At 43.2% G+C, this 20,282-nt stretch overlaps 1 protein-coding gene across 1 annotated transcript in view; it reads right to left on the bottom strand.

The window, feature by feature from the left end:
* Positions 1-20,282, bottom strand: part of UNC80 (unc-80 subunit of NALCN channel complex) — a 2,761,828-nt gene that overhangs the window by 2,184,903 nt on the left and 556,643 nt on the right. The window contains exons 12-13 of the mRNA XM_078680564.1: positions 11,066-11,334; positions 9,191-9,553 (exon numbers count right to left, since the gene is read on the bottom strand). Of these exons, the coding sequence (XP_078536690.1) occupies positions 9,191-9,553; positions 11,066-11,334 (632 nt within the window). The remainder of the gene's footprint in view (positions 1-9,190; positions 9,554-11,065; positions 11,335-20,282) is intronic.

The raw sequence follows: 20,282 nt of genomic DNA, 5'->3' as shown, positions 1-20,282 counted from the left end.
CTGTTCCCATGATGCACTGGGCCAGGGACAGACTAATTTGCATGTAGCCAGGTTCTGAACTGGGATGGTGCAGTGAGCTAAAAAACGGTGATGGATCAAGCCCTGATCTTTTGACTGGGTAGGAGTGTTCTGCTTAATTCAGATACTCTGTCCATCACCACCCCCTTTTCTGAATTGTCTCAGGGTCTAGCATGCCTCAGTTCTTAATGGCAACAGCCATGACATATCATGGACACAGCAAGCTTAAGCCGTGCAGTGCCCTTGGCTACACGCCAATCACCCTGTCACCCCACCCTTTCCCAGGTCGTCAAAGCGTTGGGTAAGGGTGGGGTAAAAAGCAAAGAATGGAACCTGGTAACTGAGACTGTGCATGTTTGAGGTTTCAGTTTCATGCTCCAGTGATGTAAGCAGAAAGAGCAGCAGAGTGAGTGATAATGAGATAAAGGAAGAGTAAATATGAGTGAGAATGAATTAGAGTTAGTGAAGTATAATGACAGTGAGTGTAACTGACTGTTACTTATGTGACAATGAGAGTGTCAGAGTGAGACTGAGTGAGCCACAGTCTGAGTCAGTCTGAGTGAGTCCTAGAAACAGTGAGACAGAGTAAGTCAAAGAAAAGTAAGAATCACTGAGACTGACTGAGTTAAAGTGAGTGAGAATGATTAAGACTGATGAGAAAATGATGGAGACTGACTGAGATTGAGCAAGACGGAGTGCCTCAGTAAGACTGAACTGAGTCAGATTAAAACTAAGTACGTCAGAATGAGTGGGAATGAGTGAGACTGAGTAAGTCAGAGTGGAATGATCCAGTCTGAGTGGGACAGAGTGAATCAGTGACTTCAAGTGAGACTGGGCGAGAATTAGACTGAGACTGGGCGAGAATGAGACTGAGTGAGAATGAGTGAGATTGAGTGAGTCAGATTAAGCGAGAATAAGTAAAGTAGATTGAGATAGAGTATGCCGGGCAAGATTGAGGGAACTGAAATGAGTGAGACTGAGAGTTTCAGCTACACCAGAGGGTCAGGGGGAGAATATGTGAGAATATGTGAGAATGAGTGAAAATGAGTGCGTCACAGAGAGACTGAGTAATTCAGAATGAGTGAGAATAAGAGTGGCTGAGTGGACTGAGTGAGAATGAGTGAGACAGAGTGGGTCAGACTAAGAATGAAAGAGACTGCCTGCGTCACAGAGTGAATGAGAGTAAGTAAAAGTAAGTACAAAAATGAGAGTACGTGAAAAAGACTGAGTGAGAATGAGTAAGAGAGTAGGAATGGGTGCAAGCAAGTGTGAGTGAGTCACCCCAAACCCTATGAGAAGAGGTTAGACTTGCTCACTGAGATTTGAGCTAAGAATACACCCCGCTATTTTTAAAGTCACCAGCTGCAACTGGATGGGAGTAGTATTAATAAATACATTATGTGTGTTTCTGAAAGCCTGCTTTCTCTTTCCATATTTAGGGCATAATCTAAATAAAGAACAATTATAGTGGTTATCACTCATGTTGCTGTAGAATTCTGACTACAACAGAAGAGTGAGGATCTCAAAAGACACCTCAAGCCCCTCTAGGTTCTCTCAGCTACAGCTAGTTTTGTTTCTGAAGAGTTCATGTTGTTTGTTTGGATTAAGCACTACAAATTAAATATGTACAAAGAGCAAAAACATGTAACCAAAGATTCCAAGAAGCCCGAGCAGGGAATCTGAAATGACTGGGGCTTAACTACCACATAACCAGAAGCATAAAAAAGGAAAGATCATCAACATTAGATGGGTTAGTGAAGCAAATCTACTTGCCAGTTTGACAAAGAATAATATTAAATTAACCATGTGCATCTATGAACTATATTCAGTCACAGAGAAGTTGCACTTACTGTAGAAAGCATTATTATTGTTTAAAAAAAATATTTACTTTTTCAAAGTCTACTCATACACAAATCATGCAATCAACTAAACTAGTGCATAATAGTTAACAGGAATAGTTGTTCGTTCTAGCTGCACATACGGAACAGTGATTACAATGATTGCAATGGTTAAAAGTTACAAAGTCTATTCCAACACCACCCAGTTCTATCTGATCGGGTTAGCAGAAAAGGTGGTGGTCATGATGACTTAGTCTGCTTTGGATAGTTAAAGCAAAATGCTGCTCTAATTAGTTAGAGGCAAGTATTGGTATGGTATTCTGTTTCTATCAGGCAAGGGTCAGGCAAAATTTGCTTTTATGGCTGTAAATGATTTTAAAACATATGACTGTCAATCTTTGAGCAAAAACAGCACGTTAATTGTCATAGATAATTCTGTCACATAGTAATTTCAAACCCCTTTCGAATCTGACTTCTGTGAAGAACAAGCTTTTTCATGCCAATAGGTTGGACTGTAACAGGCTAGGGCATGCATAACGCAAGTGTGGATGCCTCTGTTTGCATGTGTTTGCACATTAAACACAGATCTGTTAGATTATTACAGTATGCCATGCTCAGTGGTCATAAATGCAGTAGAAAATCGGGCCATATAATGGCGGGCGAAGGGTGATGGGAAGATGAGATAAAATTGGTGATATGATAGAGGGTGGTCTCAGAGGGGCTTTTTCAGATGCCAAATTGCTTTGTTTTACAGAGCTTGTTAGAGGGAAGATAATGAAGGGGTCTACAGGAAACAATAGTTCAAAGAGAAAGGGGGGAAAGAAATCAGAGTGCAGGGTTTGGTTGAGTAATTACGTTCAACAGTTGGGTACAATTTGGCAGAGGGCTCAGATGGTTTTAGGAGTAACAAAATCAGATGGACTCTGAAGTAATGCAAAATCAATTGGTATCTAATGCACACAGGTCAATTATCCTCAGGTGAAGAGCTGTGTTCTGCTCCAATTAAATTAAATATTGTCTCCTAGACATAGGTGAAGAGGCATTCTGTTGTCTCATGGACGTATCTGTTGTCTTAATACATATCAAGAGGCACACTGTAATGATGTGTTGGTCGGCAGGGATATCTTTCATAAATTGTGTCAAAGGCAGATCCTATACCCCAACCCAAGATTCCTATTGGCCTGGCTCCTGAATCCAATGAATTTCACAATTTCACAATGAATTTCACAAGAGGACTGCAAATATTCTAGTCCATGTGAGAGCACTTTCTATGATAAGACCTACGCATCCAAATGGAAGAGATTCTCTACGAGGTGCTCTTCAAAAGGGCAACATCTGTTTCAGCTTGCTCAATCTGAACTGAAACACACATCGATGGAAAGGTCCTCTGCTGGCTAGCAGCCTGCCCACTCGTCACTAGGATTATCTCCACAATAGTGGTATTGGATGGCAGTGCACACCAGGCGGCCAAGGCGATCGCCCGAACCTTTGCATCCTACTATAAGCAGCTTTACTCTGTTGCCCAGACTCCAGCCGCAAACCTTAGCTCGAATTTCTTACGAGATGATCCACTTACCAGATTATCCAAGGTGGATTCCCAGTCTCTGGATCATCCCCTTACACTGAATGAGATAGACCAAGCCATCTCGTCACTGGGCACAAAGAAAACACCGAGCTCCGATGGGTACCCAGTGGAATATTATCTGGCCTTTAGGGAGCTTCTTACCCCACACCTTCATGCCCTATATGCGGAGGTGTTGGAGAGAAGAGGCTTCATGTGTGACATTGATGTAGCGATGATCAAAACTTGATCCTCCCTCCACCAAATGCTTGGCGTGCCGCCAAATTTCACTCATCAACACAGAAGTTAAACTGTATGCCTCAATCCTAGCAAATCGGCTTAAGGGGGTAATCATAACCCTTATATACCCCAATCAATGTGGGTTCATGCTCCATAGGAGCGCAAGACACTGTCTGAGACGTCTGCAGGTAACTCTGGCCCATCAACACCTCCTTCCTGCTCTCCTATTATTAGACTTTGAGAAGGCCTTTGATACGGTGGACTGGGGATACCTAGAGGTCGTACTGGCCTGTACAGGATTCAGTCCATACTTCAGAGGGCTTGTCAAGGTGCTATATTCTAGCCCCTCGACCCGGGTCATGACCAACAGTATTTTATCGGAGGAGTTCCACATAGGCCGAGGCACAAGGCAGGATTGTCCCCTCTCCGTCTTACTCTTTGCCCTAGCCATTGATCACCCTGGCCCGCCTCATTAGATCAGACATCCAAATCCAGGGATGGCGTTGGAGCTCAGCCCATGAAGACAGTATAATCTTGTTTGCGGATGATATGCTCATCTGCATGGCAGACCCTGTGCGCTCTGGCCTCGGCTCTCTACAGATCCTTAAACTTTTTGGGGAAGCATCAGGTCTGATAATCAAACCGGCAAAATCCATTCTGGTCCCGCTGCACCCTTCTTGGGAATGCATTGACTGGCAAACCAATATCCCAATACGTCGAGTTTCTGGTACCTGGGGATATGGGTAGCTTTACACCCGGAGCTCACGTGGTCTCTGAAACTGACTCAGTCGCTTAAAAGGACCAAATGAGAGTTCTACATTCTACAAAATATCCCTCTGTACCTCCCAAGACACTGGTTCCATACCTTAGACAGAATGTCAGCCTCGTTTCTTTGGGGCAATTCAAGGCCGCGCATGATGTTGGCTCACTGCCAAATGGCCCCATATGATGGGGGATGGGGATGGTAAACCCTCACTTGTATTATATAGCCACACGCCTACTAATAGTCAATGAGTGAATGGCAGGAGGATGGGCAGATCCCGTCTACCAGTTGGAGCTGGAAGAGTTGGGCCTCCCACGGATCCAAGCAATACTCTATGGCTCTCCAATCTCCCAGAGTATCCCCTCTGTCACTAGATCTGTCCTCCTGGCATGGTGATATGCTCTCCGCTACATCTGCTGGGACCATAGGCTGACACTGCAAAAACCGTTATGGCAGAGCAAGTGGGTGGGTGAGGTGACGTGGCTAGAAGCATTCCAGAAGTGGGATCTTATTGGTATCTCACACATCGGAGACTTCTGGCAGGGAGGTCATCTCTGCACATTTCAGGTTGGCTGGGACCTATGGAGGATGACGATTGGAGGGACGCTGTCATGGCCCCGAGTGACCACCATATCAGCCAGGTTGAGACTTATCCAACTTTTTTACCTCCATTGTGCATACCTCACCCCCGTCAGATCACACTGTGCCGGCTGTCTGCCAGCCCTGAGTTGCCCCCACTGTGCAGGAGAACCCACAGACCTTTATCATATGACTTGGTCCTGCGCCCCCATAGGAAAATATTGGGCGGCAGTGGTGAGGGAGCCTAACAGAATACTGAGGCGGGAGGTACCCTATACACCCCAGGTTGTACTCTTGGGGATCCTGGAAGGTATAGCAGTTCTAGGGCTGATAGGTCATTTTTGGGTACAGCCCTTGTGGTGGCCAAAAGGGACATTGCTGCTAGATGGAAGAAGCCCATCCTCCCCACAATAGCCCAATGGAAGAGGGGCGTTGACTGGTGTGCTACGCTGAAACAACTGGTGTACCTGGCTCGGGAATGTACAAAGAAATACAAACGAGTTTGGGGCAAATGGCTTGGGCTGCTGGGCTAATGAGGAGGCGCGGCTAAGGAGGGCTCTGGCCGTGTGCCAGCGCCAGGCTGCACATAATTGTAGCAATGTGTTATATACGGGCAGTTGGAGGGGCAGTTGAAGGGTGGTTTGTGTTATTCCTCCGCAAATTTGGTACAAATACGGTTGTGTCTTTGCAATGTATGTGAAAAAACCTAATAAAATTTGAGTATTAAAAAAAAAAACTTGCAATATTAGGGGGCTTGGCAACTCACGAAAGTCTCACCATGTTGTGGCATATCTGACTTGACATCATATCAAGATGGCCTTTCTCCAAGAAACACACTTGACTCCTGCATTGAATACGCCTCTTGCCAAGGCATGGGGAGTTCACCGGTATTTCACCTCCTATTTGGATTAGTCTAGAGGGAAGGCTATATTAATCCGCAGACCAACTAACGTCCAACACTTACAAACACTCTCAGACCCTGAGGAACAATACATCTTAGTCCAGGGGCTGTTTGGCTCCATAGATATTACTCTGATGAACTCATATGCACCAAATACAGATAGTTCACAGTTTTTACACACCTAATCTCTAACATTAGGTGCATCCCTCTATGCAGAGCATTCTTTTCCCAATTTCGCTGCCAAATGATTACTGTGGCTTGGGCTGGGAAACAGCAATGGATAAGTTGCTGTAAGTTACAGAAGTCCTACACAAAAAGGGGGTTCAGTGCTCCGAATTTTGAGTTTTAATACTGAGTAATCCAGGCCTAATTTGCTCATCATTGGATTTATAATGTCCGATGGGCAAATGTGGATTTGGAATGCGGCCTGACCGAGCTGGGCCCCATCCACTCTCAACTTTATTGGAGATCAACTCATCCAGATCGGGAGATATACACAGTGGTGTGCTCGAGGTAAGCACAGACATGGCTGGCAGAGCTCAGTGGACACCGCCTCCGGTTGGCAGCCATTGCTGAGATTGCACATTACCTATATGCACATATCGAACAGAATTCCACTCTGCTTCCAGTGCTGAGGTGCAAACATATCCGATACACTGTGAAATTATTCCAAAATCACAAATTGAATTAGCTGGAGGACCTTATAGCTCAGACGGCTTCCCCTATGCTAGATATACTAAGTTACCATAACCTTAGGCTCATTCTGAAGCGGCTCCCTCTAGCATTTCTGGACGCCCCAGATGACTGTGAGCAACTATTTTACCTGCTAATGAACTGATCCGCAAAACATCTTGTGATACACATGTACAGTATAGTGGCATGTGCTACTTCCAAACCAGAATAGAATGCCCATACACAGTGGTCCACGGATCTAAGCATTGGCATTTCTCACAAATAACAGCCATTTTGTTGTGCGCAAACCAAAGAAATATCCCCAAATGCGCAATATAGACTCACTAATTACAAATACTTGCACAGTATGTAGTACACCCCCGTCAGCCTGATGAAGCAGGGGCTGCTGTCAGATTCCACCTGTTGTTGATGTGCTGCCCCTGATGCGGATGTTTTTCCATTTAGCATGGTCTTGTCTAGTGGTTGCAACATTCTGAGGCCAAATGATGTACAAACATGCCATAATGATATATGATCTGTTGACTGGGTGTGAGTGTGTGATTGGTTCAGATGCTTCATCCATCACCACACCCTTTTGTACCGCTTTGTTTGCCATAAGTTGGTAGGGTATGCTCAGAAGTGAGTCCCTTGCTCACTTTGCCACTGGATTCAAGCAAGCCTGACTGAAGACGGCTGAAATGCCAGAAACCGGTCCTAGGAAGCTTGTTTCCGGTACAAGAAAGGCATGGCTTGGCAGTTAGGGCTGGACTGTTCCATGAGGCACAGGGTCAGACTGATTTGCATATGGGCATGTCTGAACTGGGGTGGCAAAGTGAGCTAAAGAACGGTGATGGATTAAACCCAGATCTGTTGACTGGGTGTGAGTGTTGGATTGGTTCAGATGCTCTGTCCATCACCACCCCCTTTTGTACCGCTTTGTGAGCCATAAGTTGGCAGGGTATGCTCAGACATGAGTCCCTTGCTCACTTTGCCACTGGATTCAAGCAAGCCTGGCTGAAGACGGCTGAAATGCCAGAAACTGGTCCTAGGAAGCTTGTTTCCGGTTCAGGGAAGGCATGGCTTGGCAGTTCAGGCTGGACTGTTCCCATGAGGCACAGGGTCAGACTGATTTGCATATCGCCATGTCTGAACTGGGGTGGCAGAGTGAGTGGGCTAAAGAACGGTGATGGATTAAACCCAGATCTGTTGACTGGGTGTGAGTGTTTTATTGGTTCAGATGCTCCGTCCATCACCACCCCCTTTTGTACCGCTTTGTGCGCCATAAGTTGGCAGGGTATGCTCAGACATGAGTCCCTTGCTCACTTTGCCACTGGATTCAAGCAAGCCTGGCTGAAGACGGCTGAAATGCCGGAAACCGGTCCTAGTAAGCTTGTTTCCGGTCCAGGGAAGGCATGGCTTGGCAGTTCGGGCTGGACTGTTCCCATGAGGCACAGGGTCAGACTGATTTGCATATGGCCATGTCTGAACTGGGGTGGCAGAATGGGCTAAAGAACGGTGGTGAATTAAACCCAGATCTGTTGACTGGGTGTGACTGTTTGATTGGTTCAGATGCTCCGTCCATCACCACCCCCTTTTGTACTGCATAAGGATATATGGGTCAGCCCCCATTCCCCCAATGATTTTACTAGAGGGAGCTGTGTTGGATGCCCCTAATGACTTTAGAAAATGTTGGCAATGGCATCCCTTTTGGGCCGCAGGCGGGTGGTTCTCACAGGACAAAGGGGTCACCAAACTTAAATACTGGTTGAACAATGAGATTATGTGAAGTGAAGTGGTGGGACTGTATGTCAAGATGTTGCAGCTCTCCTCCAGGTCAAGAGACTTTTGGAGGCTCTTCTAGAATATGTAATGGAACGGGATGCACAGACATAATTGATTTAAAAATGGACATGTGAACACATGATCGAGAGATGAGCTCGAACCCCAACACAGCCCAACAGACAATCTGTGTACACTTTGGGGCACTATGAGGTGACCAGGTTTCAGGAGGCCGGTGAGTCGGCATGGGTGTTTAATGTATATTGTCAATCACGTAAACTAATACCCAGATGGGCTACTGCATGATGTAATTTTGTTGGACTACTGTCTGTTATGGATGTGCAAGTAAACTTTAATAAATAGATAAAACAAGAGGTACTGTTCAATATTTTCTGGATCGAGTCTGACACCCTGAGGAATATTCTATGGTGAGGAATCTGCAGCTAGAGGTCTCTATTGGAAACATATATCAGTACTCATGTATTATAAAATGTAAAGGCAGGTTATCCTACATTTCCCATGTTGATAGATATTTACAATCAATAATTTTAGAATTTTTGTTTAGTTTCCTGGGGGGGAGAGGGTCTCTGGGGAGAATATCGCTTTCTCTCTCTGGTAGTCTTAACAAATTAAGCTCAACACTGTGATGTTAGTATTACATCAACACCCCACAGACACAGTGAAAGTCTTTCATAGGTTATTTTGAGTAAATGTTTAGGAAGAAATGTAAAAGCTTTTATCAAACATCCAAAAACATGTATACTAGAGCAGAAAACAATACAGTTGCTTTTTGCATTAGGCATGTTTCATGAAACATTTTGGAGAGTTAATTTACAAACCTTCTCTGGGTTGGTTCCATTCTTGTCAGAGTATCCTCCTCCTCCACTGCCATCACCTCCTCCACTTCCACCATCTCCTCCTCCATCTCCTGCACCAACAGATGAGCCCCCAAATCCACAGGTGGATCCACCAGCTGCTCCTCTGAGCTGGAAGGTAACCTCGCTTTGCCTTTTATCCCCAGACCCTGAGCCAGACCCTGAAACTGAGACTGATCCATGCTCCTTGTTTTCACTCTTCTTTCTCCTCTCCACACAAGGTACCACCCCCAGCTGAAGGAGGCATTCCACAATGTTCAGTGCCACATCACAGATCCGGGAGGTGATATCATGGTTCAGTACCAGGTACACAGCCTTCAGGACAACCTAGGTAGAAGAAACAGATCATTAAAGTCAGCAGTTTCTCACTAGACACCTTTAAAAGCATATGTAGGTTGTCACCTTTGTCTAAACATTAGACCCATGGTATGTGCCATGTTACCTAATCTTTCATGCAACTGGACAATTAAAGGCGAACTTAAGTTGCACACTTCCATGTGACACAATACACTTATTCATATTATCTACAGAATGTATTTTATAGATTGAATTGGGCTATTAACCATGAACCTACATTCATACTCTTTCACTTCAATATAATTATTTGAGCTTATATTTTCCTAAACAATGAATGCTTTAGTAAGATTGTGACTCTTTACAGATCAAAAGTTCTTATGTACCAATAATGGTACGGTGCAGAAGTAAAGATGGGTTTATAAACCATTTTTATGTGGATTGTCTACCAGCCTGCATTAGTATATGAAGATAAGGTATAAACATGGACCTTCCAAAACCGCCATTGGCACCTGAGCAGAAAAGGTATAAAATGTCAAGGAGTAAATGGTTCCAGAACGGTGGCAGCATTTATTTATTGTAAACCAAAGCAATGTGTGTATCAACGAATCATATGCTAGACAGCCGCAGTCCAAGTTTTTCACACAGAGACTACTTCCAATATACTTCAGTTCTGTTTGGAGGGACGTTCACCAAGGACTAGGAGAGTAATTTGCAGACCATGCTCATTTGAATACTAACCCAACTGCTAAGGCTATTAACATGTGTCAGTACTGATGGTGGTAGAGCCTTGACATTTACTTTGACGAAAATCTTCTAAACTGGTCACTAAATAGTCACTGGACAGGAGTAAGTTTGCAGATGGATGGCATTGCTACAATGTGTATTAAAAATCATCTTTACCACTCAGTAAAATATATATTTAAAGATGACATTAAAACAGAAGTAAAAATAAAACTGAGGGGCATATTACCAAGGGGGGCGATAGACAATTATCGCCGATTTAGCGGCCGTTTTCGGCCCATTAGCAAGCTGTCGCTAACTGATGTTAGCGACAGCTTTTAGGCGATAGCGAGCGGTTTGGGGCCCGCTTTGCATGTCAGCGATGTTTATCGCTAATGACATGCAAAGTGGGCGTACCAAACCCGTTAGCGACTGAAAGCAGTCGATAACGTCGCTATCCCCTATTAACAAGGCAGGCGTAGCTTTGGAAATATTCACGCTAAGCGCGAATATCTCCAAAAACTAACGCCTGCTCAGACCAGTTCTTAGCCATGTTATCCAACATGGCTAAGAACATTTTGTTGCTAATGCGTGAATATCGCTGTATTCTCAGCGATATTCACGCTATCGCCGGAAAATTTATCGCTTTGGAGATAAACCTTGCTAATAGCAAGTTATCTCAGCGATAATTTCGGGCGATGCTTAGCGATAAAAAAAAATTTGCTAAGCCTAGTTAGCGATAAATGTTGCTAATCGTTGGTAATATGCCCCTGAGTTCTCCTTAATCACAATCAAGTCACAGTTTAGTCCACCCATAATTACCGAAAGATCAAGCATGCCATTCTTGTGTACGAAGTTGTTGGTGCCATCGATATGTTCATTGTCCTCCAGGCTACTGTAATTGATGCAAGAGTCTGTCAAGCTTCGTGGAAGATTGGCACAGGCCAAAGGTTCGTGAGGCAACTCAGGGATGGGCACCTGGTTGCATAACTTTTTCATGTGTTCACTGAAAAAGTCGGCATAGCCAACATTAAAAGAGGCAAGCGTTGTGTTGAAAGTAGCCACAGTGATGGTAGAGATCTGAGATCGCACTGTAAAACAAAGCAAATATATCAATTTAGCTTTTGGTCTGAGGGCAATGAGTGTGAACTCATTGGCATCAGTCACAATATCTGGTAATTAGAAAGTCCATTGCTTTTTTACATAACATTTCTGTAGCTTTTAATAACAAAGTCTGGTGTAAAATTAGACAAACACAGACAATGCTAATAAATCAAACTGTATTTGGCAACAAATGCCTTAAAAGTTGAATACAATACAATACAAGTCAAAAAAATATAAATCATTATAGAATTATTAAATCTTTATAAAAAAGAAGAAGCATACAAGGGAGCAGACAATAAAAGTCACTTAAGTTTTTTTTTGTAATTCGTAATCAACATACAACTATCTGAGAAAGCAGTGCATAATAATTTATAAAAATACTATCCACAGTTCTGCCAATCTGGTAGAATAACATTAAGGTTATGAGTGCAATATAAACATTTGGGATGACCGATCATCCTTAAAAGATGTCGTCATCTAAGATTAATAAAATAGTAGGTACAGCTACATAGCCATCAGCTATGGTGCATGGTTAAATATTCAATGGCTGCAAAGAAAAAACAGAAGACAGTACTCTAAAAAAGCTCTGCTTATCTTTTTTTGGCAGCGTACTCTACAGTCCTCATTGTGTGAAATACTGTTGTTCCAGCACCATGCGTTTTATGCGTGTTGTCTTCGATTCCTTTAAACAAATTATTTAGTTTTGTGTATTACACATTGTGTGAAATATTGTTGTGCCAGCGGCATGCGTTTTATGTGTATTTGCTGCCTGCATGGAGTCTGAACAAAACATTTAGGAAATTTGTTGCAAACGTGGACCTAAATTTTACATAAACAATTTAATAACCACCTATGTATTAGGTATCAAAAATATATTTCATTTATATAAACAATTTTATCTTATTATGAATGATAAAAAGAGGAAAAAGAAGGAACGTTTCCCCCTGGATACAATATCGCAATGTGCACAGTAATGATATATTTAATACATTTAGCTACATTGAAAATCCATGTTTCCTGAGGTGATACAATACTGTGTACTAATAGGAACTATGTGAATGTATGTGGAAATAGTACACAAGGTTTATATATTTTTTTGAAAAGAGGAACATGGATTATACAGAACAAATCACTTTACTTCATTGAAGGAGAATCATATTTGGCATGGCTCTTGAAAATCTGTGTCCTACGCGCATTTCGGTGATGCACCTTCATCAGGAAGCCATGTAAGTATTAATAATGAAACCTTAATGGATACAGAGAATCATCTGACCATTAGCAATAAATGGCATATGATGCTTGTAGAGGTGGCCATTAAACGAATGATGTAATGTGAAGTTCAAATGATGGCCGCTATCGGGAATACGAATGAACGGGGGAGAAAAAAGGTTTGGAAGCGTCCCACACTGCGCTTTAAATTATTGCGGTGAAAGGGATATAGCAGCCTCTCATTAAACGGCAAATGGGAGGACGATGTCCCACACATTAAAGATAACAGGGATGAGTCCTGCGATAACCAACAAGGACTCAATCTTAAGTGGTGAATGCAACCGGAGCCACGGGTCAGATTAAAGATTTTTGTTGAGTCCAGTGGTCTGCGCTGTTAAACAACAGAATACCCATGCAAACTCTAATCTATACTACTATTATAAAGGAAGAACTTTGGACCTTTGAGGCGGGTAAACTCAGGAACCACAGCGCCAATCCACACACCCGATAAATCGTTGTAATCGTCAGGGTGTGCAGATGGACATAGGCTTCAGAAACGTAATAAATATACGTTATTTAAAAAATTTACCGAAAAAAAGTAGTCCCTTGGAAGAAGCGCCGGCCGCGACGTGCGTGCCCGACGTGAGAAGCGCGGGGAGGAGCGGCGTCCAGGAGCACGAGGAGGACCGGTGGACATGGCGCAGGGAGGAGCGGTGAGGAGCGGCGGACAGGCGGTGACGAGCGGCGGACAGGCGGTGAGGAGCGGCGGACAGGAGCAGTGAGCGGCGGATGAGGTAGGTTATTTATTTATTTATTTAGGAGCGGTGAGCAGCGGAAAAATGAAGCAAAAATGAAAATCGTGAGCAAGAGGAAGCAAACGGAGCATTACAAAAGTGAGCCAAATGGTGCATTACTGGAGGAAAAAGTTACGTGTGCAGGTTACAAAAGCGTACATCGTGAGCAAGATGAAGCAAACGGAGCATTACAAAAGTGAGCCAAACGGTGCATTACAGGAGGAAAAAGTTACGTGTGCAGGTTACAAAAGCGTAGAAAGTAAACAGAGGTATAGGAGGAAAAAGTGACGTGTGCAGGTAGCAAAAGGAAGCAAACGGAGCATTAAAAAAGTGAGCCAAACGGTGCATTACAGGAGGAAAAAGTTTGTGTGCAGGTTACAAAAGCGTACAAAGTAAACATAGAGGTATAATACTGCAATATATGGAGGAAGGCTCCGGGGGACCCACGGACAACGTCGGGGCGGGCGGGGGCCCTGAAACCTAATTGCTCCCGGACAACGTCGGGACGGGCTGCTAGTAATATATAAACAGTAATGTCAGTGTCGACACTTAAAGCAATGGAGACAAAGCCTGTCATATACAACAGCAATAATTATATTCTAGAATCAGGCGTTGGTGTACGGTGTCTTTAATGCTCTTAACACGAGAACCAGCCAACACGTGTTTCGTCGCGTATGAGACAATCCTCCCGCGACCCCTCAGGACTGTACAAAAATAGACTGTCCTAGGAAAGTCGCTCCGTCGGTGATAATTCCGACCCGACAGGGCCCTGGACTGTTGAATAACGTGGGGATGTAATAAAAATCTTGCAAAAGGTATCCGTTATATGTACATATGGTGAGTCGTTTTTAATGGGACACTCCAGGGTGCGTAGGATTCGATATGTGGCAATCTACTAGTATCTGGGTTGTGTGTATCCACAATGGTGTACGAAAACGTAGATCACATCTCCATAAGGTGGTGCTAGGTCATCAGACGGGTGCGTCTGAAACAGCCTGTCGTTCTGTGTACCGGGTGTGGTCAATGGTCTGCTCTGCATCTAGTCCACGACGTGGGGTGCGCAGATCGTGTCTTTGCAGCCTGCATGTTCTTCACAAATACAGTGTGTTGCTACATTGTTTTGAAACAATTCTTAACATATGCAACTTTGTTACTGTTTCTACCAGGTGGTGTTTTAAAGACCTGTTTATAGGCACGGCAGCCCTGCCAAGTACCACGCATCAAACATTAGACTAATGCATTTCAGTGTGGTGGTCCACATCATCCCACTGAAAGGCATTCTCACACATATTATAGCACCTCAGCTGTCTGCCGTAGCTGCGATTTAGGCAGTCTCTCACACATAGGCTGTCTAGTTGTTACCCCTAGGTGACCCTGTAACTAATGCGACATCCTGCTCTAGAGGGTATCCTCCTTTTAATAAACGATGAAACACGATCTAGCGGCGTGCTGTGCAGGCGTGTTCCAAGGTAGAGACAGGGAAAGCAATTTGGGTGCTACATTGGGTTGAATCAGAGCTGGTAAGATGTTCTTACCCTTATAATTTTTCATTGGTGTTACTTGATTGCCCATATTTATGGGTTTTACATTAGTGTATGCACTGTCCCTTCATCTAGAGCCAAGCCGGACTTCAGATTGAGGGCGCCCGAGACGCATGTCAGTCATGTGTCCTTGCCGCTGTAAGCAAAGTTAACAAACAGACTCAAATAAAAATAAGTCAACGGATTTGCGGCATTAAACCCCTGCAGCCCAGCATTAATTCGCCTTCAAGGGTTGGGGGCACAGACAGAATTGTGTCTATTCCAAACGTGCGCTGCTGGCTTTATAAATCACAACTGACTAGCCTGTAACAATAGGCGGCGACGGACTACAGATAGTTCAGATACCGTTCACTACACTCACCTGCAGTAGTTATAACTTTCTAAAGGCCCCTGAGAGTCTCAGTCGCCAGTGTGACGCGGTCCTCTAGCCAGCTTTCAGGCAGTTAGCAAACAAAAGCGGAACTGTGGATTAGTGCAGAGACTTTCAAGTATGTTTATTTTAGGTCGAGTATTCAAGACCTCTTATATATACTTTAGTATATACTTACATGTGAATGTACTTTGTGGGCTCTGGAGATCAGCCCTAGGACTTGTCAGCCTCCGCATAGGGAATTTTTTTCTGTCCAATTGCCTCTATTTAACTATATTGATAGAAAATGACCAGTAGGTGTCAGGAAAATACCAGAATTGCTTTCTGCTGAGGGACTTTCTTTTTTTATTAATCTGGCAACTGACTCTATTTAACTTTCTTGATAGAAAACGACCAGCAAATCAAAAAATTGAAGAGAGTTCGTACTGGTAATGTGATCATAAATGTAAGAGTCAATTTGAAACTAAGGATATGTTCCCATCATGTATGTACTAGCTACTTGGATAGGTTGATGAACTGGCAATATTTGAAAACCAGGTATGCCTAAGTTAAGGATTGGATCTCTTAATATAGGAGGATTAAATGATTGGAAAAAGAGGGGGAAGTTTGAACAATATCTAAATATGGTGAGCCTAGACATAATATGTCTACAAGAGACCCACTTACCCTGGAAGAAAAAACACTGGTTAAACTTTAAAGGTTATGAACTGCTGTCATGCACATCCCAGACCTCCATGATAAGAGGGGTGGCCATAATTGGCAAAGTTGGGCTAGGGGGGGCCAAAAGGTGTAAGGCAGATTCACTAGGCAGATGGGCCATATGTGAAATGAATTTAGGTATTACTATCTGCTCGGTATATGGGTCTAACACAGATGAGTCTGAGGTCTTTAGTCGCATCGAAAATGAACTAACTGACTGGCATACCCCCATAGTATTATGTGGGGATTTTAACATCTCAGCTAATTTCTCGGATGGTAGCCCATACACAGGTAGGAAGCCGAGGGTGTTTAGAGCGATAACATCAATGATGCATTCACACGGTTTAGTGGATGTGGGGGGAAATCTAGTGATGGGTGACCCAGGGTTTACTTATTTTTCGCATCCCTTCAATAAATACTCGAAACTGGATTATTTCATGATCTCGACCACCCAGTTGAAGAGTGTCCAAATAAACAAGCTTCCTAAAATTTTGTCAGATCACAATCCCCTAGTCTTAATCATGGACATCAATAAACCATATAAGGTTTCTAGGCCTTGGACATTTGATAAAAAATGATTAGCAGATATGGATTATATTAAACATATGAAAATATGGTCCCAGGCCTTTTTTGATGCCAATAGGTACAGTGCATCAAGGGGAGTGGTTTGGGACAGCTTCAAGGCAGGACTAAGAGGAAAGACCATAAGTTATACTACTCGGGTATGGAAAAAGATTAACAGGGAAAGGGAAGCATTGATGGGAAAGTTGAGTGAGGCAGAGACACAACACAGACAAGATATAATTTTAGGGGTTCCATCTGTCGAGAGTCTACATAGAGTAAACTCCCTAAAAGCAGAGATCCAGAAACAACTAGTTTTAAAGGCGGCAGCAAATTATCAGTCACATAGATCACGCCTCTACGAAACTGGGGAGCAAGCAGGCAGAGCACTTGCACTACGAATCAGGCACGTGGCCACTAAGAACATAGTGACACAAATTGAATATCAGGGCCAAACATATGACAAATCAGGTGAAATTTTGGAGGCTTTTAGGAAATGTTTTCAAGAATTATATCAGGAGGAGGCGGGTGTAGAGGTTCCTAATATAAGTTGGCTAGACATGGGTAGCAAGCTAAAACAGGCCCACATCCAATCTTTGGAACAAGATATCACTATGTCGGAGTTATTGGAAGCCCTGCAGGATCTGGCAAGCGGAAAGGCTGCGGGCCCGGATGCTATACGCTAGAGTTGTATAAAAGCTTAAAGGAGGAAACAACACCGATGCTTTTAGATTTATTCAAAGGCGTCATGAATACGGGCATAATACCCGAGTCCTGGCAAGAAACCAACATAGCGATCTTTCACAAAAAAGGAAAACCAAAGACTAACCCTGGTTCCTACAGACCAATATCTTTGATTAACAGCAATAACAAGTTATATGCAAAAATTATGGCCGCACGCATGGGGAGGATCATTGCGTCCTTGGTTTCCCCCTGGCAGCATGGGTTTATCCCAGGAAGGGGTACTACCGACCACATTAGGAGAGCTATCACCCTATTTGACATCGGCGCTGCTAGGGGGGAGGGGGTCGCAATGATCCTCCTCGATGCGGAGAAGGCATTTGATCGCGTCAGATGGGGCTTTCTTTGGAAGGTCCTGGAGGCAAGGGGGTTTGGTCCAAGATTCTGCCAAGCCATTCGGGCTATGTATTCATCACCTATGGCAAGAATCCAATTAATGGGTGAAAGATCGGGTAAGATCAACATAACAAGGGGTACGAGACAGGGCTGTCCATGTTCACCAATCCTTTTTGCGCTTTATATAGACCCCTTAATTACACAAATAATGAACAGTGTGGCCATTAAACCAGTACTCACTAATGGGTATCAGACCAAACTTCTCGCATATGCGGATGATTTAGCAGTTATCACCAAAGACCCAGAGTCAGCTATGAGGGAAGTAGTTAATATAACCGGTCGGTTTGGAGATGTGTCGGGTTATTAAATGTGGACAAAACACAAGTACTATGCTCTAAAAAAATAGCCAAGTTGGATGTTAGATATGTGGACTCTGTAGTTTACTTGGGTATAATAATAAATGCAGAACCGGGTAAAATAATTAATGATAATTACACACCGCTCTTGCATTCGATGGAAACAGAATTAAAAAGAATGGACTCACTACAGCTGTCGTTAATTGGGAGGGCTAACGTTATAAAAATGACAATGTTTCCCAAGGTTCTTTATAAATTAAGGTCAATCCCATTCAAAATTGATGAGAAGATTATTAAGAAGATCGAGGCTATATTCATGAAATTCCTGTGGCAATATGGCAAAACAAGGCGATCAAACAGATATATGTCACTACCACAAGAAAGAGGAGGGCTGGGATTGCCAGATATAAAGAGCTATCATTTCGCATGTCTCCTTACAGATATGGCAATCCTATTCCATCCAGGGGGCCCAACCCTCAGGCAGGCGGTGATACCATCAATTTTTCAGTTATTATTGGGAAGTGAAGCAGCAGGGGTCTTATTGAGGAGAACCCAGAGGAGTTATTACAAGAAATGTGGGTATAGGACGCTTGAAGATGTATGGTATATGTGGAAAACTGTTAAAAAAAAACTAGATATACCCACTTTTCATCATAGCACACCACTCTGGAATTCAACACTTTTTCCAAACCTTAGTAGGGATGGATCGTGGCGTCACTGGGAGAGTCAGGGTATTGTAGAGTTGGGGCAAATAATGATTAGAGATCAATGTAGAACACTTGAAGAACTTACGCAACATTATTCATTACAAGGTTATCAAGAGTTTAAATACAGCTTGTCAACAGAATTAAATCAATTAGGCCACGTATCACTTTGACAAGGAGATATGAATTATTCGAGTATCTGAAGTGGGGGGGTCATAGAATTAGGGATATATATAAAATATTTAGTGAAGCATCAATGGATGATTTGGGTAAAATGGAAGCTGCCTGGTCCAAAAAATTGGGGGATCCGGAAGTAGATCTTGATAAGGCTATAGCTATGGATAAAAGATTTCGGCGTTCCTCGAATCTCAGGGGCCAACACTATAAAACTTTATTCAATCTATACTATACGCCGGAAAAATTATTCTCTTGGGGGAAAGCGGCAGATAGCAATTGCCCCAGATGTGGAAATGGCCCAGCTGATATCATACACATGTTCTATGGCTGCGAAAAACTAAAAAGCATTAAAACTGAAATAGAGCGGTTTTTAGAGGGGCTGCTTGATGTCGAAATTAATCTATCCCCAACCCTGATAATAACTGGATGCGATGTAAAACTAAATATGTGCACTGAGGCCGAAGCTTTAGTTTTTATCTCTGTAGCAATTCTTAGGATTTTAATTAGTGCAGCTTGGAAGGATATAGAAGCACCTACGTTTCTAATGTGGATGTGTAGAATGTTGGGTATCCATAATATTGAGGAAGCATTATATGAATTAAAGGGAGCAAAGATAAGGGAAATGGGTATGCGACTTTGGGCCCCAGTAGCTGCCTGGAGGGCAGCAAGAGTTTAAAATGAATGACTCATTGGTATTGTAGCTATTTAACCTGTCTACTATCCTTTTTATTGATGGTATATTTCTATGTATGTATGTATGTATTTGTGAATTTGTAATTTACTGGTATGAACTCTCAATAAAAAAAAAAAAAGAAAACGACCAGCAGAGGTCAGTAAAATACCAGAATCACTTTAGCATTCTCTAGATTCCAGTCCACAGAAATTGTCTTCCACGAGCACCCGCCGACAATTATATTTTTTTCAAATTTTGTATTTTCAGTGATATGACCACCGAAGGCCCTGTTTTTATATTAAAAACAGATCTTTGGACTATACCATTTCCAGCTGAAAGGCAATATTTCTCTCCATGTGTTCCCATACCTGGTGTGTCACTCCACTCCAGTCTGTTCAACAGCAGGGAGAGCATTGGATTGTGGAAGGGTTAACTTTTCCATTTCAAATACGAACAGCGCATCAGTAAGCATTTCCACTCCAGTCGGTACAGCAACAAAAGCGTTGGACTTCATAAAGGTTCAATTTACTATTCCCACTCCAAACAGTGCAACAGGTGGAAAGCGTTGGACTCCGGAGGGGTTAACTTGGCTATTTCCATTTCCAAAAACTCAACAGTAGGGAAAGAGATGGATTTTGGAGATGTAAAATGTACTATTCCCACTAAAATGTACTATTCCCACTCCAAACACCGCAACAGCTCAACAGTACTGAAAGTGTCGGACTTTGGAGGGATAAAATGTACAGTTCCCAATCCAGTCTGTAAAACAGTAGG

Source organism: Lissotriton helveticus, chromosome 3_1 (assembly GCF_964261635.1).
Source record: "Lissotriton helveticus chromosome 3_1, aLisHel1.1, whole genome shotgun sequence".
NCBI lineage: Eukaryota > Metazoa > Chordata > Amphibia > Caudata > Salamandridae > Lissotriton > Lissotriton helveticus.
This window is presented reverse-complemented; position numbering and strand designations above follow the sequence as displayed.